Source organism: Patella vulgata, chromosome 7, assembly GCF_932274485.2.
Source record: "Patella vulgata chromosome 7, xgPatVulg1.2, whole genome shotgun sequence".
NCBI classification, from domain to species: Eukaryota; Metazoa; Mollusca; class Gastropoda; family Patellidae; genus Patella; species Patella vulgata.
Window position 1 is genome coordinate 36,002,346 of NC_065885.2, and position 18,741 is coordinate 36,021,086.

Here is an 18,741-nt window from a genome sequence, read left to right on the forward strand (position 1 = left end):
TGATAACTATTATGTAGTGTAAGAAAAGATGTAGGGGTCGTACGTAGGATGTGGCGACCGGTTTGACAATGTTCGCTCTCCACGTCTGACAAAAAGGCCCATGGTGCTACACAGCTCTGGTTTACCACACGGGTAAACAAATTCCTGGATCTGTGCAAGCAGCACTTTTAGATTGTAAAAGAGTATTTCTGCTTACACAAAATGTACACCCCCACACTCATCCAAAAATTCCTGGATCTGTGCTGGATGTCAACAGTGACACTGATGACCTGGTTGTTCGTTTTATTAAACACTCCACCTAGGTAAATACAGTGTGATGGGTATAGTCTAAACATTGTTCCTACTTTGGCGACGGAGAGCGTGAGCCCTGTTCCTACCTTCAAGGTCAAAACTGTGACAATAACAAGGTCCCTTGTCGAATTTATTCTTCTTAGAAGGGTTCTCGATATATCTGTTCCATTTAGTCTAATGTTTACAAATTGACACTGTTAACAAAGAGTTTGGGGGAGTCTTTTTTCTAAATGTTTCTTTAATCTGCTTTATGTGTCCTGTATATCCCTTAATGGATAAATCTGCATTCCTTTATTAAATACAGCCGTTGTGGGCATATAAACAATCATTTGCACAAGGCCCTTTAAAATACGCACACAAAAGAGACTTGTCGACATGACTACCGATTTATCCACCAGATGCCTTTCTTTATTGTTATTATACATTTTCTTTACTCAAAACTTCACAGCAAATTATAGATGGCCAAGGTATTTAAATAATGATGATTGTACAGTTTATTTTAAGTAACATAACAGATTTTAAACAGGTAACCAAACAACATTCAATCATTATCAATGTTTAAAAATATATGTATCATGTTTATGTACAAGTTTCGAAGCTCTATAATAATTATACATTCCCTACTTGAAATCCGGTGAAACTTATAAAATGTTGCACCATGAAGTCCATGAGTTTGCTGGTTTCTGGTCATCTAACTGTAAATGTTTTCTAGATCGGACCCTTCCTACATCACTTCCATCCTCATCATCATCACTCTCGTCTTCATCACTTTCATAATTATCAGAATCACGGGACACTATTGAAAGTTGTTTGATATATTTTAACTTGATTCTAGGAAGGTCGTCATTCGTCACTCTAAAAAATATAAATAATAAAGGAACCACATCAGTAGACTATAATAATATTTACCAAAGGCACCTAGTAACAGCTTGAAGCACAACAATGTTTTTTAATTTTTGTATGAGCCCCACACAGATTGTATCTTTTAAAATGCAAAAGGGTGCCGTCATTTTTCTTTTTCTGATTAGAGGCAATGCTAAAAAAAACAAAAACGGGCCACCATGGCTGATGAGCACCCATTAATTTCTGTGGAAGTCTATTTTGTTTTCAAGTCTATTTTGACATATCTTCCTGAAAATACTTCTTAATTACCAAAAATCAAGAAATTAGTGATAGACCCATAAGGACGACTGAGTTTGAATTTCGTAAAAATCGGCCTAAAATTGACAGACAAAATGGCCGCCGTTCGTTCTCAAACAGCGTAAAAATATGGTATATCAAGGTTGTGGACCCTATAGAGGTCACAATTTTTATCCGATTTTGTGTAAACTTGAAATGTAAGTTTATAACCCAAAGATCTCAGTTCCTTTCGATATTTGTGCATATCGAACCGTAGCTTCCTGAATTATGGACCCTGATTGTACGAAAAATCGCGTTTTTAGCTTGTGGACCCTATAGAGGTCATAATTTCTATCCGATTTAAAAAAACGTATCATTATATCACCGTTACACCCTAAGGACGACTGAGTTCAAATTTCGTAAAAATCGGCCCAAAACTGACAGACAAAATGGCCGCCTTCATTCTCAAATAGCGTAAAAATATGGTATATCAAGGTTGTGGACCCTATGGAGGTCACAATTTTAATCCGATTTTGTTGAAACTTGAAATGTAAGTTTATAAACCAAAGATCTTGTTTCCTTTCGATATTTGCGCATATCGGACGGTAACTTCCTGAATTATGGCCCCTGATTGTATGAAAAATCGCATTTTTAGCTTGTGGACCCTATAGAGGTCATAATTTTTATCCGATTTAAAGAAACGTATCATTATATCACCGTTACACCCTAAGGACGGCTGAGTTCGAATTTCGTAAAAATCGGCCCAAAACTGACAGACAAAATGGCCGCCCTTCATTCTCAAATAGCCTAAAAATATGGTATATCAAGGTTGTGGATCGAATCGAGTTCACAATTTTTATCCAATTTTGTTGAAACTTGTAATGTAAGTTTATAACACAAAGATCTCGGTTCCTTTCGATATTTGCGCATATCGAATTGTAATTTCCTGAATTATGGCCCTTGATTGTAGGAAAAATCACTTTCTTTTTAGCTTGTTCTCTATCCATCTCTCGAAAATGTGGGCGTATGCTGCCTGGCAGCTGCTGGTTATAAAAGAACCCAACTGTTTATCACTGGTATAACCCAGAAAGTGGGAGAGCCTATCATTAAGATTTAGGATTGGATAATCCTTGAGTGATGAGGCCTACTTGGAGTAAATCACTAGGGATTGTACAAGGGTGATGGAGTTCGATGAAGGTCAAATATCATTACAACAGTTGGATTTGCTTGAAATACATTAGATATCAATGTACAATTGTAGAAAGAGTAAAGTCATATTAATAATCCCTATTTTACTGTACTCAATATATAGGCCCTCTAAACATGATGGTTTACATGTAGATTAATAGAATATTGCAAAATGTGACCATATACAATTGGGGTTAACTTCAATATATAGCAAACATTTCAATGTTGACATACACAAACTACAAGTACCAGTAGCCACCTTTAACACTTCAAAGTATTGAGGCCTTGTTCAGAAAAATTTAAACTAAAATATTATAAGAATTAATCAATTTTACTGGCTAAGAGCTACTATTTGTACAACGACTTTAATCCTCAACCAATGAAATGAAATCTTTAAAATAAATTAATTTAAGTTTTTATGATGAAGACTCCTGAGTATAAATGGTTGTTCTAATAGGTCATCAGAAAGCCAACCCTTAAAATAATGATGCACCATTTGCATTCTTCACTACAAAATCAAATTTCTCCGGGCTTAATCCATGCTAATATGTAGGCCTACTCAGACTCACTATTTAACATTTAATTAAGAAAACAAATCAAAATACCCACAGCAGATAATCTCCTGGCTTGGATGCAATAATTATTCACTGACACTGAACCATTTTTGGATGATATTCCTATTGAATAATATTATTAATTATGTGTCTGCTATTTTTCTTAATTTTATAATTACCCCCTGTATGATTCATATTTACATCCATTACGTTATTAAAATCTACCTCCACAAAAAATATGCCTGAATCATATTCATCTTCAAGATTTTGCATTAATTCACATAGACTGTTAAAATATTTATATTGATCAATATCGGAAATGGGGTCATTTAATTTTGTATTTCACAATGTTGTAGTTTGCAAGGGATTCCTATCAGCTGTCTGTAAATATAACTAGTCACCATCATCCATGATTAGTATATTTCCATTCGACCTAGGCTACTTTTACATTTCTAGTTCTTTGTGATCCCAAGGTAATCTATTAAATCTGACATTGTCCCAGTAACCTTTTGCTAGGTTTCTATTAACATAAGGTGATAATTGAAGCATTAATAGAAAATAACTGTTAATGGGGATGACTACACCTAGTAGACCAGTGTGATAATCTGTCAATCACTAAGATAATTAATGTTTCTTAAATTAACCGATTGAACACAATCAAAGTTTAATAATTTTATTATAATGTGTTGCAGAAAGTCACTGTTTATGGCTTTGGATAACTAATGTATATCTAATATAGAAACTAGAACAATTTTTCCATTTCCATTGTCATTGTCTCTTGAAGACGAAAATGTTGCTGTTACGTAGGTTACATCACAAAAAATAAATTTTATACCACTAAATTTCAAGCCCAAAAGTCTGTATTTGAACTTTGTGACTGTGGTGCTATTTTACCATTTTCTTGTGCATACACAATAGTATATATTTTGGTGTACTAACAGATGATTCAGCCCAAATTCTCCCAATGACACAACATTTTTGGTGTTACGTACGTTACACAAATATGTTACGTACGTTACATGTATAAAATTTGTACCATATAACATTTAGAATGGATTAAAGCATGCTTTATATTTATTATCTCTGTTATGATTTAACAAGTGAATAAAATATATGAATTTCAGATAATTTATTTCATTAAATTGACATAAAATTCGAGATATTTGAAAACCGTTAATGAAAACCCTTGTGGCAAACATTAGCAATCTACATGTAACTCAGACACAACTAATAATAAAATTAAGACATAGCTAATGTTTTTTTTAGACATATAACTAATTATGATATTTAGAAAACTCAACAACTTATGACTCGTTTATTGATTTATTATGTACAATAACTAGGCCTATAACCTGTAATATATTTTATGACTATTTTAAGACCCTCACAGGAAGTTAGAAATTATGACTATGGAATTGGTCATTTACCTAGTAGATTCTAAAAGATTATAAATATAAGCTTATTTACTTCAGTAAATTAGAAAATTGAAATATACAATTGGATCCAACCACCAATGATGGTTCAATTGTTTTAATTATTTGACACCATTTGTAGTATACAATGTTAAGACTCAAGTAGCCACTTTACACCTCTGTGTATTACTGTATATTTATAATACCCCCATTTTTGCAAAAATCAGTGATTTCCCCTGGAAAATTGTCTGTATATGCTTATAGGACCTACTTAAATCAGTTCATTTATTATGGCATGGTTTGGGGGCTTTTGTGTGGAATTTTTCACAAGATATTGGAGTTGTACAAAAAATGACAAGTTCAACTAAATAAATTTTATTAACATTTTCGACTTTGAGAGAGTGTGTTGATCTGTGGTGTTTTGTACAAGAGTTCCACAAGATATTTGACTTAAAAAAAAAAAAAAACAATCAATTTTTTACAAAAATTCTTTTCTGAACCCATGTGGTACATGCACTCCCTTCAGGAATTGATAAAGTTATAAAAGCACTTAAAAATAATTTTTTCTTATCAATGGGCTTTTGATCTTGCACTTTCACCACTAGTATTTGAATTAAAAGAGCTCATGGGACAAAATTAGTTCCAAACATTCCCCTCTAAGCCCCAATTGGTAAATGTAACGCACGTAACGTTACACACGTTACCATTTTTTATTGGGTTTTAATTTTTACATAAATAACATTAGATTGATGACAATGGTATTTTCTGAATATACTGGCACTAAATTTAGAAGATTTGAAGTAATAGCCCAAAGGTCTTGGTTCCTTTTGATATTTGCCATATCGGATCGTAACACCCTGAATTATAGCCCTTGATTTTACGAAAAATCATGTTTTTATCCGATTTAAAAAAACATATAAATGTATAACCTTTGCACTTGCACCCCAATTATGGTCGATTTCGAATTACTTGAAAATCAGACCAAATTATTATCTGATTTAAAAAAAAATGTTCGAATATATCACCATTACACCATAATGTTGGTAGAGTTCGAATTTTATGAAAATCAGACAAAAACTGTTGGATAAAATGACCGCCCCTCATACGCAAATACTAGGCCTATAGTGTAAATATATGTTATATCAAGGTTGTGGAATGTGGACCCTCTAGAAGTCACAATCTTGATCCGATTTTGATGAAACATTAAATTTATGTTTATATCACAGAGATCTTGGTTCCTTTCAATAATCGCTCATATCCTAACGTAACTTCCTTGATTATAGGCATGGCCCCCGATTGTTAAAAAAATCGCATTTCCGTAATGTGAGAAAGTCACACCTATTTTTTCTTTATGTGTGTGTCGCCTGCAGGTCTCAATTCTTAATGAATAGTCTTGAAAACTATTTCTACTTATTCGTTATACCCTAAGGATGACCTGTGGTGCATGCCCGACACCCTGGGGCAGAGCCACGCCCATTTTTTACAAGCCTCAATTCTTAACAGATCCTTTTGAAATTTTGTGTACATATTCGTTATACCCTAAGGATGATCCCTATTGTGTTTGGTGAATGCCCAACACCCAGCGGCTTAGCCACGCCCAATGTTTGTGTTTATTGTGTACAGGCCGCAATTCTTAGTGGATCATCTTTAAATTTGGCATATGTATTCCCTATAGCCTAAGGACGACAACTGTTGATTTTGGTGCATGTCCCAACCCCAGGGCCAGAGCCACGCCCAATTTTTGTGTTTAGTGTGGCAACTATTGATTTGGTGCATGATCTGACTCCCAGGGGTGTGGTACCACATGCACTTTTTTGTAAATTTTTCTACAGGTTGCATTGAGAAATTTCATTCAAATTCAGCATATCAATCATTTAAATAACAGGGTTGCACCTTTGTTCCATATCCAATCCCCAGGGGCAGAGCAACGCTCAATTTTTGTGTTTATCGTCTACAGGCTGCAATTCTGAATGGATCATCTTGGAACTTTGCATATTTATTCCTTACACCACAAAGACGACAACTATTTATTTTGGTGCATGCCCCATCCCCTGGGGTGGTGTCACACCCACTTTTTGTTAATATTTAGTCTGTAAATTTGACAAAACAAAGCCAACACCTATACCTTGAAAACCGTACACAGACAGTTGTTATCAAAGGTTCCTCATCCAACTCAACGGTTTTAAAGTATGGCATGCCACAGGGTTCAGTTCTCGGTCATTTATTATTTACCACATACACAACATCTTTAGGAAATGTCATTCGTAAACACAGTCTTAACTACCATCTGGATGCTGACGACACTCAAATTTATATAGCTTTTGAGGCCTGTTTATCAGATGTTCGTAAATGGATGGACTCAAATTTATTAAAACTCAACGATGACAAAACAGAAATAATGGAAGTGGGCAGCAGGCAGAAACTAGTAAAATCTAAAACAGAAAACTATCAAATTGGCAATATCTCTATTACACCAACAGATTCTGTAAAAAAATCTTGGTGCTTATTTTGACTCTCATCTGGACATGGATAGACAAATTTCGGCCATGTGTAAAAGTATTAATTTTCAGATTTATAATATTGGAAAAATAAGATCTTTCATTGATAGTGACACAACTGAAATGCTGGTAAACACTATGGTTACATCATGACTCGACTACTGTAATTCACTTTTGTACAATCTACATGAAAAAAAAATCAAATGACTTCAGAAACTTCAAAATAAAGCAGCCTGGATCATAACCAAGACATCACCAAATGAACATATACTATTCAAAAAAAGTAGGGGATATTTGATTTTGGGGGCATAATACTAAAATATGCAAATGACTACGAAAAAAGTCACTATAGAACCTAACAGAAGAAACATTTCCAGTTACATGTGACGCCCAAACGCACCAATAGCTACCGCATGGAATGCAGGTGATGCTTGGGATCATCATGGGGGTCCAACCCAAGATTTGCACGACTCTGACTTTGAATGTTCCAGTCATTGTGGCATTGAATTCCAGGGTGGAAACATCAGTTTAATTGTTTTAGTGACCAGAAAACAAATTTTGATATGCGTCAGCTTACCCAAAATGAAAGGTTACGTGCCCTTGGCATGCTACAGATCGGCACAACACAGGCGGTTGTGGCGCGGACAATGAATGTTTCTCAGTCTGTCATAAGCAGGCTATGGTCCAGATACCGTGATACACAATCTGTACAGGACAGACCACGCTCAGGTCGACCAAGGGCGACAACTCAAGCCCAGGATCGATTTATCCGTACCTTGGCCTTGAGAAATCGTGTCATCACAGCAAATCAGATCAGCGCTCGTCTTCAAACAGACACTGGTGTGAGAGTGAGTGGCCAGACGATTCGGAATCGACTGCATAGGGGTCACCTTCGCGCCCGACGTCCTCGCGTGATCCCTTGTTTGAGAGATCATCACATTCAGGCAAGACGTCGTTGGTGTAGGGATCGTCAACACTGGGATAATCGACGCTAGAGCAATGTGATGTTTTCAGATGAGTCAAGGTTCACTGTTGATTTTTTGGACAGACGTAGGAGGGTGTGGCGTCGTCGAAACGAGCGCTTCCAAGACGTTAACGTCATCAGACATGATCGATTTGGGGGTGGTTCTGTTATGGTGTGGGGAGGCATCACTGTTGCTGGAAGAACAGCTTTACATGTTGTTGCAGGGCGTGTTACAGGCCAGTACTACCGGGACAACATCTTGGCAGTATATGTTGTGCCGTTCGCACGACGTCATGGCCGCCGTTTCATCTTCCAGGATGACAACGCAAGATGTCACAGGGCCAGGATCGTTACAGGTTACCTCCAACAACAGAACATCACCACATTACCTTGGCCAGCACTGAGTCCCGACCTCTCCCCCATCGAGCATGTCTGGGACATGCTTGGACAGAGGTTACGTCAACGTCAACAACGTCCTGCCAATGTCCAAGAACTTGCTGCTGCGTTGCAACAGGAATGGGACAATCTGGACCAAAATGACCTTAGACGTCTCATTAGGAGTATGCCACGTCGGATCAATGCTTGTTTGGCAAACAGAGGAGGATTTACCCGTTACTGACTTGGTTGTGATGCTGTGGTAACTTTGCTGTTTGACCCCGGGTATCATTTTACCCTTATAATGGTCAGTCTGTGCCTTACTTAGTCTAACGATCATTTGGAATAAATCGATGAATGTGAACTTCATTTCATTTTGTCATTTGTTTCTTCGTCAGTTTCATTAGGTGACTTTAATAACTCTTAAAAATCAAATATCCCCTACTTTTTTTGAATAGTATATATCACCAATTCTGAAAGATCTCCATTAGCTTCCAGTCCGTCAACGTATCAATTTTAAAATACTGAATATTACGTATTCTGCTCTAAATGACGATTCTTCACCTTAATACCTTAGAGACCTTCTCAACACCAATAAACTTTGCAGAACTGTTCGATCACAATCAGACAACCTCTTAATTAAGCCTTTTTCAAAAAATAACTCCGGTGATAGATCTTTCGCCGTCGGTGCTCCGAAGTTATGGAATTCAATATCAAAGGAAACCAAAAGCACAAATTCTATTAAAGGTTTTAAAAAGTATCTCAAAACCGAACTTTTTAATCAAATATACATCTGTGTTTGTGTCAGACTTTTACCATGTGTACTAAATAATGTTCTCCGTTTTTTGTTTATGTCTTTTTTTTATGGATTAATGTGATGTGATTGTTGTAATTTTATATAAGTTGTACTTATGTAAAGCACCCGAGAGCAGCTCGCCGAGTTGAATTGTTGCTGCTATATAAATCAATTATTATTATTATTATAGAAAATAGTTCTGTATCCTGTCTGAATCTGAACGTCAACTGAGAGGTTGCAAACTACAATATTGTGAAAGTTGATTCTCTAATGAAATGAATATCAGTCTAAAAATGTTTCATTTCTATTCAGTATTTACAAAGTTATGACGTACTGAAATTTTTGCAACATTCGGCATCCACTGCAGACGATAAAGTTTGATACGGTCAAAACATAAGTCAAAACAACCAAAAATATACTATATTATATGGTCAAAATTTATCCAACTATACATCACTGGATTTAGTAAACAACAAATATCTAATCGATCCCTTTGATTTTTTTGTGGTCTGTGACCAATTTATGTTCAGTTTGACCATATTTTGGAGTTTTGGTTTAAGCCCATTCCATCTATAACCAATTTAAACAAGCTCGCGTCATCTTTATGTATGGCTGAACTCTTTTAATGGGCCTCTTTTTAATCAATCTACCGTTGATATTTTGATATTGTTACCGTAAAGATACATTCCCACTATTTCCAATAAAAAAGTATGGCAAATTTGGATGGACGGTAGAGACACCCAATCTTACTAGAAAAATACTGGTTGCAAGAATTACACATCAAGACAAAAAAAAAATTCTTTTATGTAAGAAAATGGTCCTATTTTATGAATTTCATTAAAATTTTACAATATTTACTTGATTTCATAATTTATGGCAATCCGTATATCGATGTACTGTGACAAAATTTCACTGATAAATAACTCATTATTTCATTTGTTTATCAAGGAAAAATAAATAAGATGTTACTCAATGTGTATAAAGTCAAATATCAAGCCTTTTCTCTACACCTCGTGTTGAATAAGCTTATTGTCATGTGTAACGTACGTAACAAAATGGATATACTAGTTTTACTAAATTAATTATTTTTAGTTTAAAATCACTATTATAACCATGTATTTCAAGTTTCATCAAAATCTGATGAAAATTGTGACCTGAGTATCCACAAGCTAAAAACATGATTTTTCGTACAACCAGGGGCCATAATCCATGAAGTTTCGATCCGATACATGCCAATATCGAAAGGAACCGAGATCTTTTGGAGATAAACCTATATTTCAAGTTTCGTCAAAATTGGATAAGAATTGTGACCTGTAAAGTGTTCACAAACAAATTGTGGACAGACGGACAGGGGTGACCACAATATACGTCGACATGAAAATGTGGGCGTATAAAAACTATATATAGTATCTATCAAGTTAAAGTTATCTTTAGATAAGGGGGTAACTTCGAAACAAAAGGTCATTGAACGCTGAAAATCAATAGGGTTTGACCAACACCCAATTTGAAAAAAATCAGTTAAAACTGTAGCCTCTATATTACTTTAACAAGGTTGTTGGCATGGAAGATAACAGAACGATGAATATCAATAATGTTTGTCTGGTCATGACCGTAAGGCTTCGCTTCAAATTTTTTAAAAATTAAAAAAAATCTGTTAAAACCTACAACTTCTATCGCCTACTTGTACTTGTACACAAATAGTCTAAAAAAGTATGTAATACCAAAGTTGTGGACCCTCTAGAAGTCACAATTTTTATCCGATTTTGATGAAACTTAAAATATATCTTTATATCCAAAATATCTCAGTTCCTTTCGATATTTGCACATTTCAGATCCTAAATTCCTGGATTATGGCCCCTGGTTGTACAAAAAAAAAAAATCACTTTTTTTTTAGCTTGTTCTCTATCCATCTCTTGCAGTCTGCCATTTTGTTTTGTGATACCTTTACATTTTTATCCTGAGGGCACCGCATGGATGTTTTTCAGGGAATCTATTATTTTCTAGCAAGATTGTCCCGACTTTCCATTTAAAATACAGATGTGACGTCATCCTTTGATGTTGGCATATCATTATTTCAAATAATGGTACACGGGCAATGTGCCAAGCATACATTATTTATACTAGTTAAAATTTTGGACCTGTGTGACATATTTCATTGCAAAGCATGCGCGAGTGTCTGTATTTTAAGTTGTTTAATGGTCTCAAGCTTAAGACATTGCGTAATATATTGAAACAATAACCTGTGACTACGTCACTCGTGTTGTTTCAATATATTACTTTATGTCTCGCTCTCGACCATAAAACCAAACATAATATATACCAAACTAGCCATACTGTTATTGGAAATAACAACCCTATAGATACTTTTGTGGGAATGCATATTTAAATGGACATTTCTTGAATATGACCTATGAATATGGATACTATAACCATATTACTGTTACATGCGACAAAGGGGTAATGGCATTACTTCTATGTGTTAAATGGCCAAATTTTCAGAAGTCCAGTTATTAGTTTCTCTCTTTATTAAGCATATCATAACATTCAGGTTTACAATTCATTGGGTTTCACTAATGTTTTGATTGGTTATTACATATTGTTGTCATTGCTGAAAGGGGGGTTGGAATGCGAATGGTTAGCGTGTGCACAGTGTATCATAAGGTCTGTCATTGAGTCAACTGGTGTTGTTTTGGTTATCCGGTTGTAATGACAAGGAGTGGGTTTTCTCTGGGTCCTCCGGTTTCCTCCCACTGCTGAAGACCCCTACACGCAAGCAAATTATTGAAATAAAAGTGAACCATATGTTAGTCTCGAAATGACCTAGTTTGTGTCGAGTGAGAACGTTAAACGCACATTATATTATACATTTATCAAACAGTCAAATTGGTTTCACTAATGGTTTGATTGTACATAGTATATATTTCGTTCTTTCCTACTGTATTAGTATTGTGCTTGAATCATTGTAGAGAGAGAGAGAGAGAGAGAGAGAGAGAGAGAGAGAGAGAGATTTGGGTTTAACATCCACTGGACACAATCTAGGTCATTTTAATGATTATTTCAATATTTTGTTTGCTCATAGGGGTCTTCTGATCCAACGCGCACGTGTTAACCATTCGGCCACCCAACTCCCTCAGAAACATAGTAGAAACTAGCTCCGATTAAAAAACAGGAATTGTTTTCCATAGAACTTTTGTGTTTACTTTACAATTGGTTTGCTTGCAGTTTGTGTCTTAATGAGAGAGAGAAATGGGGTTTAACGTCCACTCGACACAAACTAGGTCATTTCGGGACTAATTGTGTCTTAAAGAGAATTCTATATTGTCTGTTATTCTGAACAGTGTGCTGGTTGTTTAATTACAACTATACCTTTTGCCTTGTGTAAAGCTATTGTTAATCTGAAAATAAACTTCCTAGTAAAACTCTTTCAACTCAAGGGCATTCCTATGGGGATTCTTCAATGTGATTTATTGAGAAAATTGTTATCTAATGGTATTCTAATGTTTCCGTATAAGCCTTAATGGAATTTCCCAAGAATTAATAGGAATCAACTTCCTTGGTATGGGGCAGTATTACCCAAAAGGGTATATAATTACTTCATAAGCCCAAAATCTGTGCAAGATTTGACAGTTGTAATAAAAAATGAAAAGCAACAAGTTATTAAGAGCCATTCCTTAAGAAAACCATGCACAAGGTTCGAAGGTGGGGGTCAGCCGATTGGGTTCATATTTACAGGGTTTTGTTGACCCATCGAGCCTACTTCCCAGCAAAAATCGTTGATTTTAGATATCAACCGTTTCTGAGATACAGCCTGATTACGTTTTTCGGCTGATTTTCGTCATTTTCAAGTCAAATTTCGACCATTTTTGTAGCATTGCTATAGCCGTTAATCGACCAATGGCGAACTAAGTTTTGGTTGGTGATTATAGTCCAGTTCTCACCCTACCATATTATAATGGTCACTCAATGCAACCTCTCTTTCCGTAGGTGTCATGGCACTACACAAAATATGTGTCTGCAGACACCTGAATTATACCCTCTCTTAAAATTGTGATAACTCCACTGGAGCAGGGTTAGTGATAAAAATGAAAATCGTTTTATTTGCAGCTTGACCTATTCTAACAACATAAAAAATAAAATCATTATCAACTAACGTTCAACAACATGAAAATTTGTTTCGAATGTTACGAAATTTGTCACTTTTCGCATCGAATTTCAGTTTAAGTGTTGTGATATTGCCCGTATATTCCGGACATGTCCTATGCTATTTTCCAAATGTCCGGCCAGGAATATGCCCAATCGGACATCAAGATATGATGAATAATATTCAGAATTTCAAAATTAATATAGTAAACTGAGTGTATAACCACCACTCATCCCGATAATTGTTGATAATAGGCTGGATTGATTAGGTAATTAAGTGATCAGCGTATTTATCGTATTATATCGTCTATACACCTACGTTGTTTATCTGCTTAATCTGTCTTGCTTGACTGACTTATTACGTTGTCGGGAAAGTCATCAATCTAATCTTGAACAGAAGTCATTTCATCAATCCAATAAGGGTGAGTATCAACCTTATCTACGTGATTACCTCGGTGGTTTCTCCATTGCCGGAAAATTTAATCTCATTGATATCTACCGACAGCACGTAGAAACTAGTCCTTCATGTCACATATTATCCTAATAGTATATAACACCCCAAATCAATGGACAGTCATTATAAATTTCAAAACCTGTGTCTATTGTTAGCTATTTTATTTTCCGTAATGAAACTTCTTTTAAGACACCATCTATAAATTCCCATCTACAGTGGCACTTTCCCGCGATCTTGATTATCGCACGAAAATCGCTTACTATGTAAGGCAGTGCGAACTAAAAAACTACTGTATGTGTTATATGTTAACGGTCACGTACGCCACACGCCGAAGTTATGTATGCCTTTTACAAGTGATTTAACTATCAATGTAATTTTACAATAACATTTTACGAAAATGATTTGACATCACCACAAATAATTCTTATTTCTGACGCCTTTCTTCATTTGCTGATGTATAAGCGAAGACTCGTAATTTGGGGGGAATATTACTGGCGTGAATTAGATTGAAACAGGCACAGATCGGCAAATTTCATTCTATCGTATTACGAAAACACGTAATTTTGTAGGAATATTACGACATAAATTTGAATACAATACGGGAATTAAATATGAATAAGTGGTTGCCATGTCAGATACACCCACATTTTGCAAGAGATGGACAGAGAACAAGCTAAATAAAAAGCGATTTTTCGTACAACCAGGGGCCATCATCCAGTATGTTACAGTCCGACATGCGACAATATCAAAAGGAACCAAGATCTTTGGGATATAAAAGTATATAATATAAAAGTTTCATCAAGTCGAATAAAAATTGTGTTTTTTCGTATATTCAGGGATCATAATTCAGGAAGCTCCGATGTGATATGCACCAATATCGAAAGGAACCAAGATCTTTGGGATATAAACATACATTTCAAGTTTCATCAAAATCAGAAAAAATTGTGTTTCTAGAGTGTCCACACTATATGCGTATGAGGAGCGGCCATTTTGTCCAGCAGTTTCGCTCCGATTTTCATGAAATTCAAACTTTGTTGTCATTAGGGCATAACGGTGATATATTGAAACGGTTTTTAAAATCGGATAAGTATTGTGACCTCAAGAGGAACTTCAAGCTAAAAACGTGATTTTTCTTAACATCGGGGGTCATATGCGCGAATATCGACAGGGACCGAGATCTTTGGGATCTAAACATAATTATTTTAAGTCTCATGAAAATCAGGTATAAATTGTGACCTCCAGGGTGTCCACAACCTTGGAATTACATACTTTTACACTATTTGCGTACGAATTTTCACGAAATTCGAACTTCGCCATCATTAGCGTGTGACGGTGATATATTAAAACGTTTTTAAAAATCGAATAAAAATTGTGACCTCTTGAGGGGCTACAAGCTAAAAACGCGACTTTGTATACAATCATGGGCCATAATCCAGGAAGTTAAGATCCGATATGCGAGAATATCGAAAGGAACAGAGCTCCTTGGGTTATAAACATACCTTTTAAGTTTCATCAAAATAGGATAAAAATTGTAACCTCCAGTGTCCACAAGCTAAAAACGTGATATTTCGTAAGTTCAGGGTCATACCAATATTGACAGGAGCCAAATTCTTAGGGACATAAACCTATATTTCAAGTTTTGTTGAAAATGGATAAAAGTTGTGACCTGTAGAGTGCCCATAAACAAATTGTTGACGGACGGGCGGACAGGGGCGACAACAATATACGACCACACGAGAATGTGGGCGTATAAAAATAGCGAGGTGTTTCTATTTTTATTACGTAGACTGGATACCAAGACTGAATATTTTGGCAAAGCGGGTTGAAGGGGAGCCGGAGTTGATATATTGACCCTTTGAATACAAATATTGGCGATTGGGTAACTGAATAATCCGCCGATGTATCCCAATCAAAACTAAAGTTTTTGGTAACTTTCGACACGATTTTTCATACTTTTGTAAGTTAGCTGACAACGATTTTATTTCTTATGTTGTTAGAACTGGTCAAGCTGCAAATAAATTGATTTTAATTTTTATCGCAAACCCTGCTCCAGTGGAGTTATCGCCATCTGAAGATAGGGTACATTTCAGGTATCTCCAGACACGTATCTTGTGTAGTCTCCTGACACCTATGGAAAATGAATTTGAACCGGGTGACCATAATAATGTGATAGGGTAAGACCCCGACTATCACGAACAACCAAAACCTAGTTCGCCAGGGTCATGCAACAGCGGTAGTAGTGCGACAGAAATAGCTAAAATTTGGCCTAAAAATGACAAAAATCAGCCGAAAAATGTAATCAGCCTGTATCTCGGAAACGGTTGATGTTGGCTGGGGAGTAGGCTTAATGAGTCGACCAAACCCTGTGAGTATGAACTCAATCGACCGATTCCCACCTTCGAACATCTGCCTGATATTGCATGATTTTCTCGTGGAATGGCTCTTAAAAAGTTAGACAGTAAAACCTGTCACCCTTGTTTGGCAATATTTGACCCTTCATCTGAAAGTTAGGTTCACAGGCAACGAAACATACACACACAGAAGCTGCATCATCTGAGTAGTCCGCCAGACAAAATCTTTGGACTGTATAATATCATTGCTGAAATTCAATAAGATTCTTCAAATTTCACTAATTTGAATAATGCTCATTAAGTTCATACAGATCAGATAACTTTTGATATTATAGTGTTGACAGGGTTCTACAAAGTGAAATGAGAGCAGTAACTCTAACGGTATGCTCATACAGATCGGATGATAATTTTATTTTTAGAGTGTTTACACGGTTCTACAAGGTGAAACAATTGGTTACCTTAATCACCAATGGCTTTCAAATTCATGTGGTAAATAAAGTATGTATACAAGAAAGGTGTGTGTAACACCTGACACTGTGTTTTTTTTATCTTTTCTGGACCACAGTTCACAGCTGGCATATTAATTGTTGATTAAAGACAAAATGTATGGATGAACCTATTTCAATAAATAGATCAATACTTGCACAATGATAACCTTGTTCTTTACCCTGACTATAATACAGTTACCATACTGAACAAATGCACACATATACTAAAATAACTTGGCCAGGTTCAGTTTCTAAATACATTACCAAAATTTAATTTAACTGCAGTTGAAACTGGATTGTTTCGTTTAGTCAGCTCTGGTCCAGACTGAGTATGGTACATCCTTGTCATAGTTACTGTAAAGTACTGAAAATTTGTATAACACTTCCAGATCCAGATTGAGTTCCATTTCATTTTTCTTAGTGTATATGGGGTTTCATGTTATCCACAATCATAATGTGTCTTGTCTGCACGTTTGTCTTTTCGGTTTTGCTTGTGTGTAGTGCAGTCCTCTTGCACTTTCTATACAGTACCAATAATTTTTTTACATGAAAATTTAAAAATGAGAATTGGTTGATTCTTATCCTCTTAAGTGTCCCTACTTTTCGGATGAACAAATCTAAATCCTGACCACATAAACTACCTACAAATATGAAACTTGGTTAAAATCCTGTTTGTGGTTTTGAAAATTAGTTTAAAATATAAATGTTTACGCCAAACAGATTGATGGACAGATGCAATAATAAACAGATGGACAGAAGTTACAACATAAACTCTCGGGACTGTTAAACAATTGGTCAAAAAATCCTAAACATTTTTGTCTTTTTTTCAACTGTTGCAGTGTGGAAACTAAGAAAGAATAGTAAACACTTTCAAACTAGATCACAGCAATGACGATATTTCTTCAGAAATACTGTTAAAATCCAAGAAGTTTTTCCCACCTTTTTGTGGTCAAAACTCAGTTTGATTAAAAAAAAATAAGATTGCTGCAATATAATATATACTCTTTAAAAAAAAAAAAATAGGGGATATTTAAATGCAAATACATATTCAGGTTGTGATATGATAAATAGTCTTGGACACTTGACATGCTTTGAGAGTATATTCACAGATGAAGAACTTATCGCCCCAACAGAACCACTGAGCTGCACATGCGACACGCAATAGCACCATACATGTGGGAGGGGTTCATTGTCAAATTTGACACTTCAAGGAAGAGTTGATGAAAACTGCCGCGTGCTGGTTTATCTATCCATGTCTGCTTTCCTATCGGTTCTTGCATAAGATTTACTGTTTAGCATATCTTTGCTTTAGTGTGTTACAATTAATTTGATCGGGAGACGTGTTTGTTGTGTTTGTTGACATCAACGTCAACCGACAACACTGCAAGAATTGGCCGTGGTACTGCAAGAGGAGTGGGTCAGATTGCCCCAAATCGTGATTGGAGACGGTTGATTAGGAGTATGCCATGACGAATTGCTGAATGTCTGAGGATTGGCGGAGCAATTACTTATTATTAAGAAAAAAATTTAAAAAGTCCATTTTCCTTTTTGACGGTGTATCTCTTTGTGAGTAAAATGGGACCGTCGGATAAGCCGCCCATATGAACTGTTTATGTTCATGTGTCGGCAATTGGCCTGTTATTAACATACACTGGTTACCCCTAATAAAAACAGCAGTGCATTACAGCAGTTTTGTATTGTTTCTGAATATCCCTTCCTTTGTTTGAAGAGTATATAATATTGTAGATAAGCTTAAGACTAAGAGTACCGTAACCAAAAATGTGAAAAAAGTCTTTATTGGTTACACTACTACTAAGTTTGTGAAAAGACATAAAAGAAGTCACACAAAGTGTTACTGTTTATTAAATTTCCAGTAATATACTATTTAAAATCAGATTGAATTCAAGCATTGGTATTTTGATTTTGTTTTCTTAATAAAATGTTAAATAATCAATCGGAGTACATATTATAGTTGATTAAGCCGCGAGAAATTTGATATTCTCCGAAAAATGCAAATGATGCATCGTTACTTTGAGTTTAATAGAGTACAACATATTTATCTAGATATCAGAAAACTACATCACTGTTAAACATATAATGCAAGAGCTAAA

General features: G+C 35.5%; 1 protein-coding gene across 1 annotated transcript in view; it reads right to left on the bottom strand.

Moving 5' to 3' along the window:
* Positions 1 to 770: 770 nt before the first annotated feature.
* The window catches only part of LOC126828528 (lissencephaly-1 homolog), a 44,078-nt gene continuing 26,107 nt past the window's right edge, over positions 771 to 18,741 (bottom strand). The window contains exon 13 of the mRNA XM_050558335.2: positions 771 to 1,146. Coding sequence (XP_050414292.2) covers positions 933 to 1,146 — 214 coding nt within the window. The 3' untranslated portion in view covers positions 771 to 932. The remainder of the gene's footprint in view (positions 1,147 to 18,741) is intronic.